This window comes from Oncorhynchus masou, chromosome 29 (genome assembly GCF_036934945.1).
Source record: "Oncorhynchus masou masou isolate Uvic2021 chromosome 29, UVic_Omas_1.1, whole genome shotgun sequence".
Taxonomy (NCBI): domain Eukaryota; kingdom Metazoa; phylum Chordata; class Actinopteri; order Salmoniformes; family Salmonidae; genus Oncorhynchus; species Oncorhynchus masou.
This window is the reverse complement of record NC_088240.1, coordinates 66,336,070-66,356,705: the sequence shown is the minus strand read 5'-3', so window position 1 is coordinate 66,356,705 and position 20,636 is coordinate 66,336,070. Positions and strand designations below refer to the sequence as shown.

The following is a 20,636-nucleotide window of genomic DNA, read 5'->3' as shown; positions in this document are numbered from 1 at the left end:
GCTAGTTAGCTAACTAGCCACATCTAGCTCAAGCTCACTACTAAACTGACCTGGCAATCCTACTATCGTGGACACTTGTCTCCAAGCAGCATTTTTTGTGTTCCTTCGGCCATTTTTAAAGTAAAGTCCCCCCCGTCTTTGACCTTTCCAAAATAAGTAGTTCACACGTTAGCATTTCGATATCATGAACAGAATGTGTTCTAAGCAGTTTAAAGAGGAAAAACGAATTTCCGTATTCTAACGTTACCCAAGGCCTTCATAAACACAAAATCGATAGCATACATTTAATGTATTTATTACACTACTGTCAAAATGACCCCTCATTGGCTCAAAGTGGGGCCCCTTGAGGCCCGTTTTTTCTAGTGTTAAGTACACAAGCATAGGTTTTGAACAATACACTTTCTACAACTGTGTGCAAGGGTGAATGGTGCGTAGTGCAGTCGTGACATTTCATCAAAACCTACACTTATGGATCCAAAAGGGTTGACACGAGCAACAACAGAGATGAAGAATACTGTAGGCAAGCATTTCAAGAAATTACAAAATAGACCAACTCATCTTCCATTACTTAGAGATAGACAAATACATATTTCCCCAAAACCCTAACCCAACTGCACAATTCATAGCAAATGTTCAGAGGAAGTCTGACTCAGAATCAAGCCTTCTATTTATGTTCTGTTTCCTTCTGTGTTAAACGTGAGAGCAACATGACATAATTTCTCACATCTGTATCCCCTGAAACCAGTCACTGCAAACCCAGGCTGCACGCGCACACACGCACATACGCACACACGCACACACACGCACACAATGTATGTGAAGAATGTATTAGATCAAATTGGCATGCAAGCTATTATCATCATCCAGTGAACCCCTTCCTCCTTCCCAAGCACCCTGTCTTGTTTCAACTTAGTTGCACACCCAGTGCTGTGATATCACTGTTTGAAAGGGTAAGTCAGCCCAAAGGGTTAATACAAAAGAGGAACATTTAAGCAGGCAAAAAAAAAGTCATTTTTCCAGTCTGTTTTATTTCCCTCAGCAGCAGTGAATGTCTCAATTGAGACAGTAGGAAAACTGCAGACAGAGGTCAAAGTAGAACAGTCTCCTGAAATGACAATCTCATAATTGCATTGAGCAAAATTCGTAACAATTCATGTTACATCTGAGTGTTCTCATACTGATAATCAGACGTATTAGAAATGTAAGTCATGAATACAACCAAAGGGAGAGTGTGTTCAGAACATTGGAACAGATCAGTCAGTAGAAGGTCAAAATAGGACATTAACAAATTCTAAATCAAATGGACCGATGGAAGGCATAATCACATGTGCATGCCTGCGCCATTTAGAGGTTTTCATAAATCAACCTTGACAACTTTAGTAATTAATCAAAATAATTAACAGTCAAATGATCTGAAATGCTTGTAATGTATATTGCATACCAGTACTCATTTATCCAAGTATTGGCAGATTTCATATCAGGATGAAGAGTATCAGTTACCAATTTCAATTATCATACCTGCTAGCTGCTCTCTTTGACTAAGTAAGCCATCATTGATACACAACATCATCTATTTGCTGTATAAACACAGTTAGCCATGTTGCCGTGGAGTGCTTTCAAATTCAATCACTTGGTCTTCATAAGAGTATGTTATTAACTTAAAACTCATAAGGCTTGGAATTCATCGCTTTAAACAATATTAAATAGAAGACTAACAGACGTTTTGACATAGAAAACAACAATCATTCACTAGAAATGAAATACACTTTCATGACATGCAGGCAAAAGCAATACTGTTGCCTGTTGACATACAGCCCCTGTACAGGTGGCCCACCACTTCAGGAGTAGTAATACTTCTATTGTGGTTTATTCCAGAACATCATAACACTTTATATTAAGTTGCCCTTATACCATGTAGTTACTCAAACTGCAGAGAAGGAACATAACAATGCTTGAGTTGCACTAAAAGGATAAGTGACAAAAAAATGTTTGACATTAATTACCAATCTAGTTACATGAAATAAGACAATTATATTTGGTGTAACTACATGGCATTGCTGTGACTTAATGTAAAGTGTGAGCCTATAGTTTTTTTTCGTACATTCAGTCTGTGCATTTCCCCAGTTTAAAGTGAATCCTATAGCTTGGTTTGAATTCACCTGAATATGTAAAGACATTCTAGGAGTGCCCTTAACTCATTTCGGCCAAAACTGGTGCGGCACAACTGAAAGGTACAAAAAAGGCAACCGATCTGTCACAACGTAGGTCAGTCTTCGAGGAGTGGCCTCGCGTTTCACAAAGTTCAATCTACTTCCCCCTTCACTTCTCCAGAGATCCATCTCTTTGGCTTTTAAATAGTCGTTATTATAGAATTAAAACTAGTAGGCAAGTTCCAATTCTCTGGTATCTACAGTTGTGCAGTTAGTTGTACAGCTCTGCAACCGAGAACGGCTAAAGTTTCTGTGACACTATTCTCATCTCATTAGTCAGAGAGTTGCATGCAAGGTCCTCCCCCTCAATGACACCATTGTGATGGAGATCAAAGGAATCATTGCGGTGAATGAAAGTGTTGACATGCTTCTTTATTCCAGAAAGAGAGCCAGAGGTGGTCTGGACTTGTTTCCTGAGGCCTGCATTCGCCAAGTCACTTAAAATAAAATACTGAAAAATGGTGGCCACAGTCAGAATGGGAGGATGACTTGGGCTTCAACCTATAATTTGAAGAGTAATAAGCTATTCTGAAGCATCACAGAGCATATTCAAATGTGCTAGTGCCATAAAACCAGTACTGGGCCTTTAATCTTGATTGAGCTTATCCTCTGTGTTGACATCCGTTTTTGTAATTGTCAGGTAATGTCAAAAGCCACACAGTTTTCATGAAGTGTTACATCTTTGACGGATACTTAACTACATCCATCCAGTTTCTCATTGGCCAACGGATCAACCTGACTGAACATTCCAGACCTTCTCTGCTTTGCTCGGAGTCCCAGTCTGTCCCAACATGGCAGGTAACCAACCTGTCAGTTTCTCAGTAGGAAGGCAACAGGAAATAGTTTAGGGGGGCAGGGAGAGTGAAACGCAGCCTTCGTTTGGAGACTTCTGGGTTCTGAGCCGTCCTATAAGGGTCTCCATAATAAAACTCCTGGCTGAATCAGTGCAATTCGTGCTGTCTGGTTTAAGAGAATCCTAGTGGTTTTGAGGGTCTTTGGTGGTTAAATCGGAGGTGTCGAGTTAGGTTTTCTGGGTTGTGACGTCCGTACTGGAGGTAAAGGAGCACGTCTATGTGAGAGAGAGAGGGATATAGAAAGATAGAAAAGGTCACCTCCAGCCTTTGTTACAATACTGTACAACGCCAACTGTATGTGTCTATCTGCCCATTCATCTGACATCTATACATTCATCAACTTAGCTGAACAATACAGCCACTGAAGTACCTGGAAGGGATGGCTGCAACAGGAGGGCCAATAGGTGGACCTGAAGTTATACTCGCTCCATGTTGCACGGGGGCACCAGATGCAGCGTACCCAGGATGGGTGGGATGTGACGGGGGGTCCGAAGGCAAGGACTTCCTGGGGGCAGGTGGTTTTTTGGGTGGTACAAGGGCCTGAAAAAATACAATAGAAACATATAATACAATCCAGGTGTGACACAGGATGATTTTTGTTTATTATAGCCGTCTCGTCACACAGAGTTTAGATAACAGAGACAAGACAATTGAAGATTGAGGGCTCTAGACCAACTCCAGTCCTTGGGGAACTGATTACTGTCACTTTTTCCCCAGCCACAGCTAACACACGACTCCAATTATCAACTAATGATCTTCAGTTTAAAAACGCAATTAGTTTAAATCAGCGGTGTTTGCTAGGGATGAGGAACTAGTTTGACCACTATGGCTCCCGAGGACTGGTGTTGCCCATCCCTGCTCTAGACCAAGAGTAGATTTAATTAATTCACTTTTGGTTTAGTTAACTGTTCTGAAAATAGTACTAGAAATCATTTATGCGACTTGCTGATATTGATGTGTTGAAGGTTGCCTGCTTGTACATGGACTATGCAAACTACACTCACCGGCCAGTTTATTTGGTACACACCTAGTAGAGGGTCTGGGCATTCCACAAGGGGTCAGAAACGTTCCACAAGGAGGTTGGTCCATGCTGATGCAATGGCATCATGCAGTTGCTGCTTATTGGACGGTGGTATATTCATGCTGCGAACAGCCTGTTCCATCTCATCCCGAAAATGCACTATTGGGTTAAGGTCTGGGACTGCGCAGGTCACGCCAGGCAATGTTTTTTCACTCCTCGATTGTCCAGTGTTGGTGATGGCGTGCTGGAGACGCTTCTTGCTATTTTTAGCTGATAGGAGTGGAAACCAATGTGGTTGTCTGCTGCAATAGCCAATCCGTGACAAGGACAGACGAGTTTTGCATTCCGAGATGCTATTCTACACACCACTGTTGTACTGTGCCATTTGTCTGTTTGTGGCCCACCTGTTAGCTTGCACGATTCTTGCCACTCTCCTTCGACCTTCCTCATCAATAAGCTTTTTTTGCCCACATGACTGCCGCAGACTGGATGTTTTGTTTGTCACAACATTTTCAGTAAACACTAGGCACTCATGTGAAAAGCCCAGGAAGGGACTGTTTCTAAGATACTGGATCCAGTGCGCCTGGCACCGACTATCATTCCATGCTCAAAGTTGCTTAGGTCACTTATTTATTGTCCATTCTAACCTTCAATCAAACAGTAACTGAATGTCTCGATGCCTGTTTTATATAGAAAGCCACGGCCACGTGACTCACTGTCTGTAGAAGCGATCCCTTTTTGTGAACGAGGTGCTGTACCAGTGAGTGCATTTATACACCAATATATTAAGCATGGTTTAATATGCAAATGAAGTATCAACATCAATAAAATGCAGTTAAAAATGCAAATTTCACCTAAATATTTTTTTATTTTCAAATAGTTACTAACATTGCCATTAGCTATAGCTATAGATTAGCTGTGCATTCTTTTGTAACCAACTTTTTAGAAGTTTTAGAAGTACTTTTTTTTATCTGCATTTGCCCATAACTGTAAATTCAGCAATACAATACAATTCTGAACTAAAGCTTGATTAGTGTGATTAGATTCATTGTCTCAAATAATTAAATTAATCGAATCAACCAATCAACGACAGACTCCTCAATTAACCACACAATCAACCATTAAATTCCTCCACAATCAATTAACCAACCCACCCCACTCATCACATAAATCAACCAATCAGACCCAATGCCAATGCCCACATGCAGCCATGTATACATGCTACTCTGGTACCTGGCTGCCTGTTAGCACAGGGTCAGGGGGTAGAGGCTTGGTGGGAGGAGCTGGCCGACTCAACGATGGCTAGAATAACAGACGGAAAACAGAAGAACAGGAGGAATAGATGGAAAGAATGAGAGAGAGGGGTGAAGAGACCAACCAAAGGAAAGGGACTATTCAGCTATTCTAACTGAATGAGACTCCAGAGTAGTCACAATACTCAAACGTTTGCTTTTTGTACGATAAAAACAACAAACTTCAGATGAATTCTCATGCAATGAGATGTCAAAGACACAAATCATTTATATTAGCAAAGCACAGAGACGATACAGCTACAATGGGGCAAAAAAGTATTTAGTCAGCCACCAATTGTGCAAGTTCTCCCACTTAAAAAGAAGAGGCCTGTAATTTTCATCATAGGTACACTTCAACTATGACTGACAAAATGAGAATTTTTTTTCTCCAGAAAATCACATTGTAGGATTTTAATGAATTTATTTGCAAATTATGGTGGAAAATAAGTATTTGGCCAATAACAAAAGTTTCTTATTACTTTGTTATATACCCTTTGTTTGCAATGACAGAGGTCAAACGTTTTCTGTAAGTCTTCACAAGGTTTTCACATTTTGTCCCATTCCTCCATGCAGATCTCCTCTAGAGCAGTGATGTTTTGGGGCTGTTGCTGGATTTCTTTTTCTCATTTTGTCTGTCATAGTTGAAGTGTACCTATGATGAAAATTACAGGCCTCATCTTTTTAAGTGGGAGAACTTGCACAATTGGTGGCTGACTAAATACTTTTTTGCCCCACTGTACCTCTATTCATTCGCCATCATGCTCAGTTCCATGCAAGTAACAAATGCACTCTAAAGTAAATGGCAGAGAATCCATTACGTTACTATTGACAAGACAGATTCCAATCATGGAAGTAGATGATAAGAGGGAAAGATGAGTGACACCAGTGCTCCTCAAAGCCATACAGATGAGATGGATTTGCCCACACTGACCAAACGTTAGAAATCAGCAACTTGACCAAGACACTTTTTGAGGAACAGTGGTAGGGAATCTACACTGAGTGTACAAAACATTAGAAACATATGCTCTTTCCATGACAGATTGACCAGGTGCATCCAGGTGAAAACTATGATCCCTTATTGATGTCACCTGTTAAATCCACGTACAGTAGTTGAAGGGGAGGCGACAGGTTAAAGAAGGATTTTTAAACCTTGGGACATGAACTGTGTATGTGTGTCATTCAGAGGGTGAATGGGCAAGACAAAATATTTAAGTGCCTTTGAACACCCACTCAAGCCAACTTGAGACAACTGTGGGAAGCATTGGAGTCAACATTGGTCAGCATCCCTATGGAACACATTCAACACCTTGGAGAGTCCATGCCCCGACGATTCAAGGCTGTTAATGAGGGCAAAAAGGAAGTTGTTCCTAATGTTTTGTACACTCAGCGTACATGGACTTTAGAGCGTCAGCTAACTAACGATGTAGCTCTAGATTTGAATGTTATGTAATAATGCCTACCGTGTTTTTTAAGCATCATCACAGAAGATTCGACACACAATTTACGAAAGTGAATGTAAATAAAAGAGATGAAAAACTCTGGTGTGTGGTGCCACAGTCTTTGTCAACTGGTTCAATTATTGTGTCTCAGCACATAGGCTACTCTTCCAGATCTAAGCTGGGGATAGAGTTCGCTCATGTGGAGGGTTCTTTTGCTAAGTGCAGATTTACACATCTAAACAGGAGAGCTAATCTTGTCCAAAATAAACCCCTGTTAAGCATTAGACACTGTGGCTACTGTTGGCGCTTACTTGGAGGAACATGCTCCCCCCCCCCATGCCAGTAAGGAATGCTAAATAATCAAAGTAATGCTGTGGTTGGTTTTCAACATCAATTTGTAAGTCACCCTGTACATGCAGGTTTCCATTCAGACTGACATGTCATATCCTCATAGAATATATTTTCGTGATATCCAATTGGTAGTTAGTCTTGTCCGTACGGGAGTTGCCGCAATGGGACTCGGGAGAGGTGAAGGTTGAGAGCCATGCCTCCTCCGAAACACTACCCTGCCAAGCAGCACTGCTTCTTGACACACTGCTCCCTTAACCCGGAAGCCAGCCACAACAAATTTGTTGGAGAAAACACAGTACTGGCAACAGAAGTCAGCGTGCCACAAGAGCACGATGGGACAAAGAGATGCTGGCTGGCTAAACCCTCCCCTAACGACACAGTGCCTTAGACCGCTGTGCCACTCAGAAGGCCCCCTCATTGAATAATTTTAAAGAAACAGTGTGATGGCATGGCCCTCTAAACAGATACAAAAACAGTGATTGCTTGAGAATCAATTTTGGAACCACAGCTCTGAACAATAACTACTACTACATATGGACGAAGACCTCGTCATTAATGGCAACCTCTGACTGTACCTGGTTGTTAGGGGGGCTGGGATCGGGGGGCAGTGGCTTGGTGGGGGCTGGCCGTTTCTTTCTTATCTAATGATGGATATTTGGAAAAAGTAGAGGAACAAACACGGCTTTGCTATAATACTGCAACTACACATACATAAAGACAGATGTTAGTTCTAGAAAACATGAGGATTCTTATAGATAAATAATGATAAATAAGTTAGAGATTTCATCTCATTGCATCGCACACACAAGCATTTTTCAAGCTACCCATCACCTCACAGGCCTAGGCCAGGTTACCTGGGCTTGTTTTAAGACAGGGTCAGGAGGAAGTGGCTTAGTAGGCGGAGCAGGTCTGTCCTGAACCTGATAGGAGAAAACAGGAGGCAAAGGGTTTTGACAGCCAATGGAAACATGCATGGGGGGGGGGGGGATTAGTTATTAGAATTAAGCAGAACATATACAACTCAGATTGAGAAAATATGAATTGGTTTCTTGAACATATGCTGAACAAAAATATAATCGCAACACGTAAAGTGTTGGTCCCATGTTTCATGAGCCGAAATAAAAGATCCCAGAAATATTCCATACACACAAAAAGCTTATTTCTCTAAAATGTTGTGCACAAATTTGTTTACAACAACTGCATTTTATCGATGGCTATTTGAATGCACAGAGATACCGTGACAAGATCCTGAGGCCCATTGTTATGCCATTCATCCGCTGACATCACCTCATGTTTCAGCATGATAATGCACGGCCCCACGTTGCAAGGATCTGTAAACAATTCCTGGAAGCTGAAAATGTCCCAGTTCTTCCATGGCCTGCATACTCACCAGACACGTCACCCACTGAGCAAGTTTGGGATGCTCTGGATAGACTTGTACGACAGTGTGTTCCAGTTCTCGACAATATCCAACAACATCGCATAGCCATTGAAGAGTGGAACAGGCTACAATCAACAGCCTGATCAACTCTATGCGAAGGAGATGTGATGTGCTGCATGAGGCTAATGGTAGTCATACCAGAAACTGACTGGTTTTCTGATCAATGCTCCTCCCTTTAAAAAACATTCTGTGACCAACAGATGTATATCTGTATTCCCAGTCTTATGAAATCCATAGACTAAATAAATGTATTAAATGTACTGATTTCCTTAGTAAATCTTTGAAATTATTGCATGTTGCATTTATATTTTTTTTCATTGTAGTTACTGTAGACCTTGTTAATGTGTTAGATGCTTTTAAAAATGTCTTTATGCTCCCCATCTTCAGGCAAATCTTACATAGCTCCCCACATGAAAGAAATACTATAGTATACAGTGTCTTCGGAAAGTATTCAGACCCATTGAATTTTTCCACATTTTGTTACGTTACAGCCTTATTCTATCAGTGGATTAACAGTGGATTAAATGAAAATAAATCCTCAGCAATCTACACACAATAGCCCATAATGACAAAGCATCAAGAATGGTCCATCATCCAAAGGACATCAAGCCAACTTGACAACTATGGGAAGCATTGGATACAAAAAAAATACAAAACAGAAATACCTCATTAACATAAGTATTCAGACCCGTTGCCATGAGACTCGAAATTGAGCTCAAGTGCATCCTGTCTCCATTGATCATCCTTGAGATGTTTCTACAACTTGGAGTCCACCTGTGGTAAATTCAATTGATTGGAGATGATTTGGAAAGGCACACACATGTCTATATAAGGTCCCACAATTGACTGTGCATGTCAGTGCAAAAACCAAGCCATGAGGACGAAGGAATTGTCCGTGGAGTTCCGAGACAGGATTGTGTCGAGGTACAGATCTGTGGAATGGTACCAAAACATTTCTGCAGCATTGAAGGTCCCCAAGAACACAGTGGCCTCCATCATCCTTAAATGAAAGAAGTTTGGAACCACCAAGACTCCGCCTTGAGCTGGCCGCCCGGCGAAACGGAGCAATCGGAGGAGAAGGGCCTTGGTCAGGGAGGTGACCAAAAACCCAATGGTCACTGACAGCACTCCAGAGTTCCTCTGTCGATATGGAATAACCTTCTAGAAGGACAACCATTTATACAGCCCTCCACCAATCAGGCCTTTATGGTAGAGTGGCCACACGGAAGTCATTCCTCAGTAAAAAGGCACATGACAGCCAGCTTAGAATTCGCCAAAAGGCACCTAAAGGATTCTGAGACCATGAGAAACAAATTGATCTGATGAAACCAAGATTGAACTCTTTGGCCTGAATGCCAAGTGTCACATCTTGAGGAAACCTGGCACCATCTCTACGGTGAAGCATGGTGGTGCAGTATCATGCTGTGGGGATGTTTTTCAGTGGCAGAGACTGGGAGACTAGTCAGGAGAGGTTAAGATGAAGGGAGCGAAGTACAGAGAGGGCCTCCCGAGTGGTGCAATGGTCTAAGGCATTGCATCGCAGTTGCTAGCTGTGCCACTCGAGATCCTGGTTCATGTCCGGGTTAGGGGAGGGTTTGGCCGGCAGGGATATCCTTATCCCTCTAGTGATTCCTGTGGCGGGCCGGGCGTATGGACGCTGACACGGTCTCAAGGTGTACAGTGTTTTCTCCAACACATTGGTGTGGCTGGCTTCCAGGTTAAGCTGGCATTGTGTCAAGAAGCAGTGCGGCTTGGTTGGGTCGTGTTTCCGAGGATGCATGGCTCTCGACCTTCGCCTCTTCAGAGTCTGTATGGGAGTTGTAGACTATGAGACAAGACTAACTACCAATTGGATACCACAAAATTGGTGAGAAAAAAGAGATCCCTTGATGAAGTTCTGAAGCAGGTTCTCAGACTGGGGGCGAAGTAGTGAGTAAAGTGTCTGAATACTTAAGTAAATATGATATTTCAGTTTATTTTATAAATTAGCAAAAATGTCATTATGGGGTAGATTGTGTGTAGATTGATGAGGGAAAGAAACAATTTCATACATTTTAGAATAAGGCTGTAACCTAACAAAATGTGGAAAAAGTCAAGGGGTCTGAATATTTTTTGAAGGCACTGTAAATACTGTAGTAGTACTATATTTACATACTATAGTATTCACTGTAGTGTTTTTTGACTTTACTGTACACTGTAGTGTGTGTGTGGACATGACTGTAGTATTTACAATTTACTATAGTATAAATGCAGTAGTATTTCTATAGTTAGAACTTCCACTTCGGCGGTATCCAGATTGTCAAACCGGCCTTGAGCCATCCCAGAATATTCTGTAATACCGGCACTGAACAGAAGGGGTGCTATTTTCAAACTCCATTGAGCCTCTGTAATCCAAAGGTTAGCAATGCTGATTTTGCAAGAAGCTAACCACTTAGCTAGATAACCAGCCAGACAGAAAATTCTACCCACTGACTTACAGCTGCACTAGGTTCAGACAGCATTCCTGTGTATATTAAGACACCATGGAGTCAGCGCAAGATATGGCTCAGAAAACGTACCTCAATCCAGGGATGAGAAATGCGTTGTACTCCGAATTGTCCCATTATCCCAACTGTTACACCATGAAGACAATGGGACAATTAGGAGTACAATACATTTCTCATCCCTGGATTGAGATACATTTTAATCTACACAGGAATGCTGTTTGAACCTAGTGCAGCTATAAGCAAGCAGCTTGGATCTGCTGGCTAATAGATAACTAGCTACTAAATTAGTGTGATTAGGGACTATCAGTAAACTTCATAATAAAATAATGTGACATCTCCTAACGTATTGCACAAGTTGACTGCAGGTACCCTACTTAAAAGGTAGCTAAAATAAATAATAAAATAAATAGTTTCAAAGATATTGACAGTATTGAAAAACCATCCTGTGGCTATTTCCAAATACCCCAGTATACGGTATACTGCCCAAGCCTAAAATACTATAGTATTTATTATAGTGTTTTAGTTTTATTATCTTTGACATAGAATTGGTGGCTTTGTCCTTGAGGAATCCTACTGGACAAATACTAAAACATTTCCATAACCTGTAGGTAGAAATTCTATAGTAACTACTACACATGATTAAGGTATACTACAGTGTGTAGTATAGCATTCTACAGTACACTACAGAATTATAGAGCAAGCACTACACAAACGAGGGGAATACCAGTGTGTCGTACAGTATTCTACAGCATACTACAAAATTCTATAGTAAACACTACACGATCTTGGGATACTACAGTCTGTAGCATATTATTCAACAGTAGGGATTAATATTTTCCATACAAGTTCCAATACTGGGAATAATTCATATTTATCCTGAAAGTTCCGGTAAATAGCAAAAAAATCAGATGTGCCCATTTAAAGAGTTTAAAACCAAGATATGGTCACTCTGCCAGGGTTCTCCCCAAATAAGAGAGTAAAGATTTCAGAGAATATTAAACTGATATTTAGTAATGATAGAGTAACGGTCTTTGATCGATAATGACATCGTTGTGAATTGCGAAACAGGCCGTTCATAAATTCTGAGCCTTACGTTCCTCAATTAATTCAGAAAATTTCAGCAGTAAGCCATCTCGACTCAGAACACACAGAGTAGAGTTGTTGAATCACTCAAACTTTGTAACGACAGTCAAACAAAAAGTCAAATTACCAAAGTTGCTAAGCTTGCTAGATAACCTTCAGCAAATGACAGAATATCTCCTCTTTTTGGCAAAAATCGAGTTAATGATCATACGGATAGCAGATCAGCTCAAGAATAACAGGAAGATGAAGAGTGGAAATAGTTCAAACATCAAAGTAACTCTGTTTTCAAAACATCCATATCTACTCCCATATTGTTTGTTGAGCACACATTCTCTACCGAAGCTCTATGGCAGCAAGTCCGAGACAGCGCAGAGAAGTTAGAGAAGTTAGAGATGTTAAAGCGGTACATGCATAGGCGAGAGACATGCTTTGATAATGCAACCTATGGATTACAGAATAAAGTTAGGAATTTTCATGCAAGACAGGAGTCAGGGTTTTGGATTAGAAAATAGCCTAGACTTTAGGACAGGAGAATATATCATTTTCCCCTCATCCCTACCCATAGATTTCATGCCTGTGACAGAGATGACTATGTGATAAATTGTGCATAGGCCTATCAAATTTGTGACTGTCTGAAGACTCACTGAAGAGGCAATGACAGCTCAAAGAGGCACATGTTGTTTTATAGGCTATTACTGTAGGGCTTTCCTGTAGGGTTCATTAACTGCAGTCGAGTCGCGTGTGCAGTCCAGCAGTGGCAATTACCAGTGTACTTTGAATTTATCGTGACTTTGTGTGAAGTAAATACGCTAGACTAAAGGCTACCATGCGACATCCTGTTTGGATAATGTGCTATTAAATATTTTGCTAATCTGATAATGCGCATGTTGTGTATTTTGTGGAATTGCAATAGTGCCGACATTGGGGAGCATTTTTGTCATTTTCCAGGTGTTGTCATTTAAATCTTTTCGGGAAATGTGTGTTCATGGGTCAGTCAAGGGATCTCGATTACCCATGTTCATCCCTATTCTACAGTTTACTACAGAATTCTATAGTAAGTACTATAGTATTCTATAGTAAATTGTAGTATTTTTTCATGTGGGTCAACTCAGAGAGATTGACGTCTGCTAAATAGCTAATATTATTACAACAAAGTCAGTGTTATCGATTTCATGTACCTATAATAAGGGCCCATTTGAACAGTGTAGGTGGAAAAACTATTTGAGTGACAGCCAGGGAAGGCCAGGCTGGGTCATCGTGGTACCTTGTTAGAAGGCGGAGACGGGGTCATTTGGATGTCACTCTGGCGGCTCCAGTGGTACCTCAGTGGTTGGACCTGTTCCCCGTTACGAGCATCCACTCGCTCTGTGGCCGGGGTCCTGGGAGACGGCACACACTCACACATTAACACATTACCATAAAGTTCATACCACAAATTCAATCATGGGGTGCTGACAAATAGTAAGCTGAGCACTGTCATAAGAGTTAAGAATGATGTTTCTCTATAACACTGGTCCAGCCCTCAAAGAATGGCTGTTTGGTTACAATACACATGATATTACAACCGAGGGGAATAATCAGTTCTGGTTCTAAAGAGTCAGAGGTCATTGCAGTGGTACAGTACAAGTAGAAATGAGGTTGACAGAAGTAACACTCAAAATAAGCCTATAGAACTGAGACTCTACAGAATGGTCACCATCACTATCCTCGGAACTGGCTCTAAAGGAATCTTATCTAAAACATTGAAGAAATGGGGAACTGAACTGGGGTGAGTTTCCCAAAGCCTTCGTAGCATTTAGTTGGTCGTTACATCCTACTTGAAGTGCATCGCTAGTATCTGAGCTGATTACTCAAAAAACATATGTTGATCTAAAACTGATCAATCAAATTCTCGCTCTTTAGATTATAGTGACTTGTTTTAATATGGACCAACGTTCACGGATATTTTTGCAAACTAGAGAGACTCTTGGGTGTTATATGGAACACTAAGCATTAACGTTGCACTTCAGTAACTGAGCATCTAGAAACTAATTCCATGCCTTTACTCTACCCTTAACATTGAGTACCTTTTAGTGCCTGTTCCACAGCAAACACCAAGCCCCAACTCTCACTATGGGCCACACTTACCACACTGAATTATGAGTAGTGAAAAACACAGTTAACTCTGACCTCCTTTGATTGATGAAGTGCAAGATAATTGGACATGCACAAGGTTTCAAACTTGCACATAGTTGGCTATAGCCCCTTTCATTCCATTATAGCTATTAAAAAAACACTATGGCCGAAATTCTGTCCATACTGATAGCGGTTTTCTGCACTGCGCAAACATATACATACTATATAAACACTGTAACTAATATGTGAACACAGCTGGTATCCCCTGGATCAGGGCTCTCACCGGCTCTGTTGGCGTCCGGTGCCCTTGTGGAAGAGGCTGGTAGTGCCCAGACAGGGCAGGTTGCGGTGACAGCGGGGGAAACGCAGGGCGAGGAAGAGGAGAACCACTGGCAGGATGAAGAGGAAGATGACCAGCAAGGCCACACGTGCCGGGTCTGATCCTGGAGATACAGAAAAAATTGAGGTCTTGGTTATCATGGCAGACATCGAATTAAAGCTGGGTGCAGGTTACTTACTTCATCCTACTTTTATTGATACGGTGTCCCAATTTCTCAAGGATTTGATTAGGATAAGGAGTGTAAATCTATGAGTGCAGTCAAGTTGTGCATTAACAGAGGAACGGTGAGGTACCTCTAGGTGCTCTTGCAGGGCCACTGTCCACACTGCCTCCATGGCCCGTGTACCTACAGTCTGGAGGAGCCCAGCCCACGTCACAGTGGCAGTTCTTATTGCTGTTGCACACCTGGCAATGTCAGAGAGAGGATATTGAGCCATATTATTCATTTAACATCAACAACAGTTTGGGCCAGTCCATTGTGAGCTATAAAATATAACTCCTATAAGGGGAGACAGGCAGTCGGTTTGCTCACCCCGTGTCCGTTGCATTTGCTCTGACACTCGTCGACGCCGAACAAAGACACATCCTGACACCGCTGGTTCCAACAGGCCTGAACCACAACATGGTCAGTAAAACCAATCATCATTTTAGATATGCATGTAAGCTTAGATAACAACACAGCAAACCTCCCTATTCCAAAGGGTCAAATGACCCGTTCCACAAAAACAGAAGTATTTTGCATTGTATTTCTATAGTTGAGGAAATGCCCACCTTGCCAAGACCACACGCGGTGCCCTGTGCCACCATGGCAGGGTCGGAGACGTCGTCGCCAAGGTGGAAGTAGGTTCCCCGGCAGACAAAGTCGCTGTAGTTAAATTTTACTTTGGTGGTCAGGATCTCAGCGCTGGTGCCTAGCAACGGACGGTCGTTGCCTCCCTGGCACTGGAGCCTCCCACAATGCACATCTCTGAAAGGTCAGACACAGTCAGAGCAACAGTCAGACATATGGAAGTGTTCATTAGGCACCAAATGGAAGAAAAAGGACTGAATCAGGGCAGGACTACAGGAACCTACCAATAAAATATGCTAATGTATAATCTGTTGCAAAACATTTGCTACGATGTTCCTTAATGAACGTGGTACCTACTTGCTAGGGCAGGGAATGTAGGTTCCGTTGGCCATCTGGCCACAGTTGCCGTATTTGTTGCCCTGTTTGTTGACGGAGGAAAAGCAGACAGACGGAGCCCTGGTGGAATCTGAAAAGAAAAGGGAGTTCAAACAATCCTAGTTGTCTCAAAGATTTCACAGTAAAAGTGTCTGAACAACACTGCCTCCTGCGTTTATGAGCCATTCTTAATTCTCCATCTCTGCAACTTATGACATATAAAGATTTGATATGATGTAATAACTCGCCAAAACAGTTTCTTCATTCAAACACTAGTGGTGACATTATATATAGGAATCCTTTGTCCAGGGAAGTATTCTCTGTTGCTTTTAAAAGTTCCAGTTCCGCTGACCAGTCAGTCCAGAACTCTGGGGTTCAGATCTCGAGGTTCTACAGTAGTTGGTCAAAGTACTGAAACAAGTCAAAATAACTAGCCACTAGTTTCCCACAGTGGTATCACTCCCAATGGTTATCGGGTCCAGAACATTTGACCAATAGTGTAACTCACTAGGTCCCCACAACATCTGGCACTGTGTGTTGAGGCTGGCGCAGACACCGCTGTAGCAGTAGGAGGAGCCTTCCTCGCAGGGCTCGCCGTTCTGCAGGAACACGTTGGGGGGGCAGTAGGGAGAGGTACCAGTGCAGTGCTCTGGGAGGTCACACTCCCCCAGGGGCTGCCGACACATCCATCCACCTGAACGTAGCTGATCAGACAGAGAATATAGACAGTAGATCAGTAAAGTAGTTTATGATTTGGGCCTTTGTTCAGCTTCTTGTGATAGATCATGTCATAGTTTAGTTCATTAGGATCACTAGCTATTGCACATGCAGCAGCTACTCTTCCTGGTGTCCACATAAAACATGCATGACAAAATATAGAACCGTAATAGACAAGAACATAACATATATAATTATAGTTATAATTAATATGAGACTAATGAACTGAGCTGATTTAAATGTAGGTGTTCAGTAGTGTGTTCAGTGATGGGGTTGAGTGTGTGAGTGTATGTCAGTAAGAGTCCAGTGAAGGAGACAGAGGCAGAGAGGCTTGCCCACCCTGCAGTTGTCACAACAGATGCCATCGGAGGAACACTGGGCCCCAGGAACCAGTTTACAGGTGGTGGCGTTGCAGCAGGGATCGTTACACTCCTGGACACCCAGAGACAGAGACACTTAATAATTCATCCTAATCCCTAAATTAGGGATCTTCAACCTTTTCGTTCCCAGGGATCCCCTCCCAGGCAAACTGGCGACCCTGGGACCCCCATCATACATTAGTAACATAAACATTGAAATAACAAAATAAAATGTGAAATTTGATATATATATTTTCACGGGCCCCCTGATTGAATACCCCTGACCTAAATCATAAAGTCTGTTAATTGAATTATCATCTATGGTGGCAGGTTGGTGATGAATCTTGTCATTGGGATGAATCTTGTCCAGGAGGCAGCTCTGCACGGTGGTCAGTAGCTGGCACATCCACAAAGCCATAAAATCAGATTTTAAACCTAACCCGAACCTTAACCCTAACCACACTGCTAACCTTATGCCTTTACCTTAAATTAAGATCAATAAGCACATTTTTTTCCCATTAATTTTGTATGATATAGCTAATTTTGACTTAACAGCTGGCCCATCTAGAGGAAACCGCTCAGTGCTGCTTCCAGGGCAAGATTGATCCAAATAAACGTCAACCTGCATCTATGGTGAGTTATGCTGTCCCCCCTAAAAATATCAAATTTACTGTCCAACATACATCCAGCAGGCCGCAGTCACACTCCTCTCCCTTCTCCACGTAGAGGTTTCCACAGCGTGGCCCCCCCAGTAGTTTCTCAGGCTGGGGCACGTTGAAGAGGCACATCCCCCCACCATGGAGCAGGCTGAGGGACAGGTCTCTAGCACTGCAGCTGCTGAACAGCTGGCCTGGCATGAAACTGGAAAAGAGGGGCAAAGAGAACAAGACATTTAGTGGATGCTCTTATCCAGAGCTTCTTACAAGTGCATTAAAATGAAGTGCATAAAAATTAACATAATACAAGGCAAGTGAGGATCACAGCTGCACATAACTGACCCTCTATTTTGTATCATCGACATTGCATGGCCTGGTGCTTCTGTAATGCACGTCAAACCTAGCCCACCATAGCCTGCTAGCCCCTCACCCAGTAGATGGCTCCATGATGCAGCCTCCCAGGCGTGGTTCATTCTGACACTGGCAGCGCCGGTCGGCCGTGTCGTGATTCATGCCCAGATTGTGCCCGAGCTCGTGGGCAATAGTGGACGCCACCCCCAGTACACTGACCAGGTGGTCCTACCCACGGAGAGGGAGAGAGAGAGACACACACAGAGTCAGTCTACCACCAGACTTATACTGTCATTGTGGGGCAGATACCCCTGTACTCCACTGATAAACCTAACTGAAGCTAACTAACTCACCACATTGACCCCTCCTGACCGGTCCTTGGAGCACATGGAAGACTGAGATGCCATTCCCACTGTAGTTCCATCAAATGAGCCCCCCCTGGAACAGACCAAACACATATAGTTATAGTTAGTATATTTTCACAAAGAGGCCATCCACTGGTATATACACATGTATTTGGGATGAATCTGCTTCCATAATGTACAGGTGTGAGAAAGGCACCGATTAACTTCAACTAAGTCCATTTGACTACTCACATAATGAGCTGAGCATTGTCGTGGCGCAGGCGTGGCAGCAGCTCTCTGGTGCGCCACTCCAGGAAGCGGTTGAGAGTGTCTGAGGGACTCTTGTCAACCTGGATCTTATCCTGGTCACTCCAGATCTCCACCCCAGTTAGAGCCACACGCACACTCAGCGGCCGGTAGAACTAGAGAGGGGTAGATGAGGACCACCATGACAAACCAATGAAAATCTAATACAAATACAGTCGGGCAAAAAAGTATTTAGTCAGCCACCAATTGTGCAAGTTCTCCCACTTAAAAAGATGAGAGTCCTGTAATTTTCATCATAGGTACACTTTAACTATGACAGACAAAATGAGAAAACAAATCCAGAAAATCACATTGTAGGATTTCTTATGAATTTATTTGCAAATTATGGTGCAAAATAAGTATTTGGTCAATAACAAAAGTTTATCTCAATACTTTGTTATATACCCTTTGTTGGCATTGACAGAGGTCAAACGGTTTCTGTAAGTCTTCACAAGGTTTTCACACACTGTTGCTGGTATTTTGGCCCATTCCTCAGTGATGTTTTGGGGCTGTTGCTGGGCAACACAGACTTTCAACTCCCTCCAAAGATTTTATATGGGGTTGAGATCTGGAGACTGGCTAGGCCACTCCAGGACCTTGAAATACTTCTTACGAAGCCACTCCTTCGTTGCCAGGCGGTGTGTTTGGGATCATTGTCATGCTGAAAGACCCAGCCACGTTTCATCTTCAATGCCCTTGCTGATGGAAGGAGGTTTTCACTCAAAATCTCACGATACATGGCCCCATTCATTCTTTCCTTTACACGGATCAGTCGTCCTGGTCCCTTTGCAGAAAAACAGCCACAAAGCATGATGTTTACACCCCCATGCTTCACAGTAGGTATGGTGTTCTTTGGATGCAACTCAGCATTCTTTGTCCTCCAAACACGACTAGTTGAGTTTTTACCAAAAAGGTATATTTTGATTTCATCTGACCATATGACATTCTCCCAATCTTCTTCTGGATCATCCAAATGCTCTCTAGCAAACTTCAGATGGGCCTGGACATGTACAGGCTTAAGCAGGGGGACACGTCTGGCACTGCAGAATTTCAGTCCCTGGCGGCGTTGTGTGTTACTGATGGTAGGCTTTGTTACTTTGGTCCCAGCTCTCTGCAGGTCATTCACTAGGTCCCCCCGTGTGGTTCTGGGATTTTTGCTCACCGTTCTTGTGATCATTTTGACCCCACTGGGTGAGATCTTGCGTGGAGCCCCAGATCGAGGGAGATTATCAGTGGTCTTGTATGTCTTCCATTTCCTAATAATTGCTCCCAAAGTTGATTTCTTCAAACCAAGCTGCTTACCTATTGCAGATTCAGTCTTCCCAGCCTGGTGCAGGTCTACAGGTCTTTTGTTTCTGGTGTCCTTTGACAGCTCTTTGGTCTTGGCCATAGTGGAGTTTGGAGTGTGACTGTTTGAGGTTGTGGACAGGTGTCTGTTATACTGATAACAAGTTCAAACAGGTGCCATTAATACAGGTAACGAGTGGAGGACAGAGGAGCCTCTTAAATAAGAAGTTACAGGTCTGTGAGAGGCAGATATCTTGCTTGTTTGTAGGTGACCAAATACTTATTTTCCACCATAATTTGCAAATAAATTAATTAAAAATCCTACAATGTGATTTTCTGGATTTTTTTTCTCATTTTGTCTGTCATAGTTGAAGTATGATGACAATTACAGGCCTCTCTCATCTTTTTAAGTGGGAGAACTTGTACAATTGGTGGCTGACTAAATACTTTTTTGCCCCACTGTATACAGTGGACAGTTTATTAGGTACACCCGTCTAGTACCGGGTCAGATCCCCCTTTGGCTCCAGAACAGCTTGAATGATTTGGGGCATGGAAACGTTGCTCAATTTGCATTAAGTGACCTAATGTGTGCCAGGAAAACATTCCCCACACCATTACACCACTGCCACCGGCCTTTACTGTTGACACCAGACAGGACGGTGCCATGGATTCATGCTGCCTATGCCAAATACTGACTCTGCCATCAGCATGACGCAACAGGAACCAGGTTAAGTTTGACCTGGCAATGTTTTTCCACTCCTCAATTGTCCAGTGTTGGTGATAGCAAGCCTACTGGAGCCGCTTCTTCTTGCTATTAGC

At 42.6% G+C, this 20,636-nt stretch overlaps 1 protein-coding gene across 4 annotated transcripts in view; it reads right to left on the bottom strand.

Annotated features, from left to right (window-relative positions):
• Positions 1-1,008: 1,008 nt before the first annotated feature.
• Positions 1,009-20,636, bottom strand: part of LOC135520336 (disintegrin and metalloproteinase domain-containing protein 15-like) — a 33,205-nt gene continuing 13,577 nt past the window's right edge. The window contains exons 9-25 of one of the 4 annotated variants that reach the window (XM_064945804.1): positions 18,477-18,646; positions 18,234-18,318; positions 17,960-18,108; positions 17,557-17,734; positions 16,854-16,946; positions 16,306-16,501; positions 15,780-15,888; positions 15,404-15,599; positions 15,165-15,242; positions 14,926-15,037; positions 14,576-14,735; positions 13,442-13,556; positions 8,022-8,087; positions 7,743-7,808; positions 5,319-5,387; positions 3,435-3,604; positions 1,009-3,279 (exon numbers count right to left, since the gene is read on the bottom strand). In XM_064945804.1, coding sequence (XP_064801876.1) covers positions 3,213-3,279; positions 3,435-3,604; positions 5,319-5,387; positions 7,743-7,808; positions 8,022-8,087; positions 13,442-13,556; positions 14,576-14,735; positions 14,926-15,037; positions 15,165-15,242; positions 15,404-15,599; positions 15,780-15,888; positions 16,306-16,501; positions 16,854-16,946; positions 17,557-17,734; positions 17,960-18,108; positions 18,234-18,318; positions 18,477-18,646 — 2,079 coding nt within the window. In that variant the 3' untranslated portion in view covers positions 1,009-3,212. The remainder of the gene's footprint in view (positions 3,280-3,434; positions 3,605-5,318; positions 5,388-7,742; positions 7,809-8,021; positions 8,088-13,441; positions 13,557-14,575; positions 14,736-14,925; positions 15,038-15,164; positions 15,243-15,403; positions 15,600-15,779; positions 15,889-16,305; positions 16,502-16,853; positions 16,947-17,556; positions 17,735-17,959; positions 18,109-18,233; positions 18,319-18,476; positions 18,647-20,636) is intronic. The other 3 variants (XM_064945805.1, XM_064945806.1, XM_064945807.1) reach the window with 3 other exon arrangements.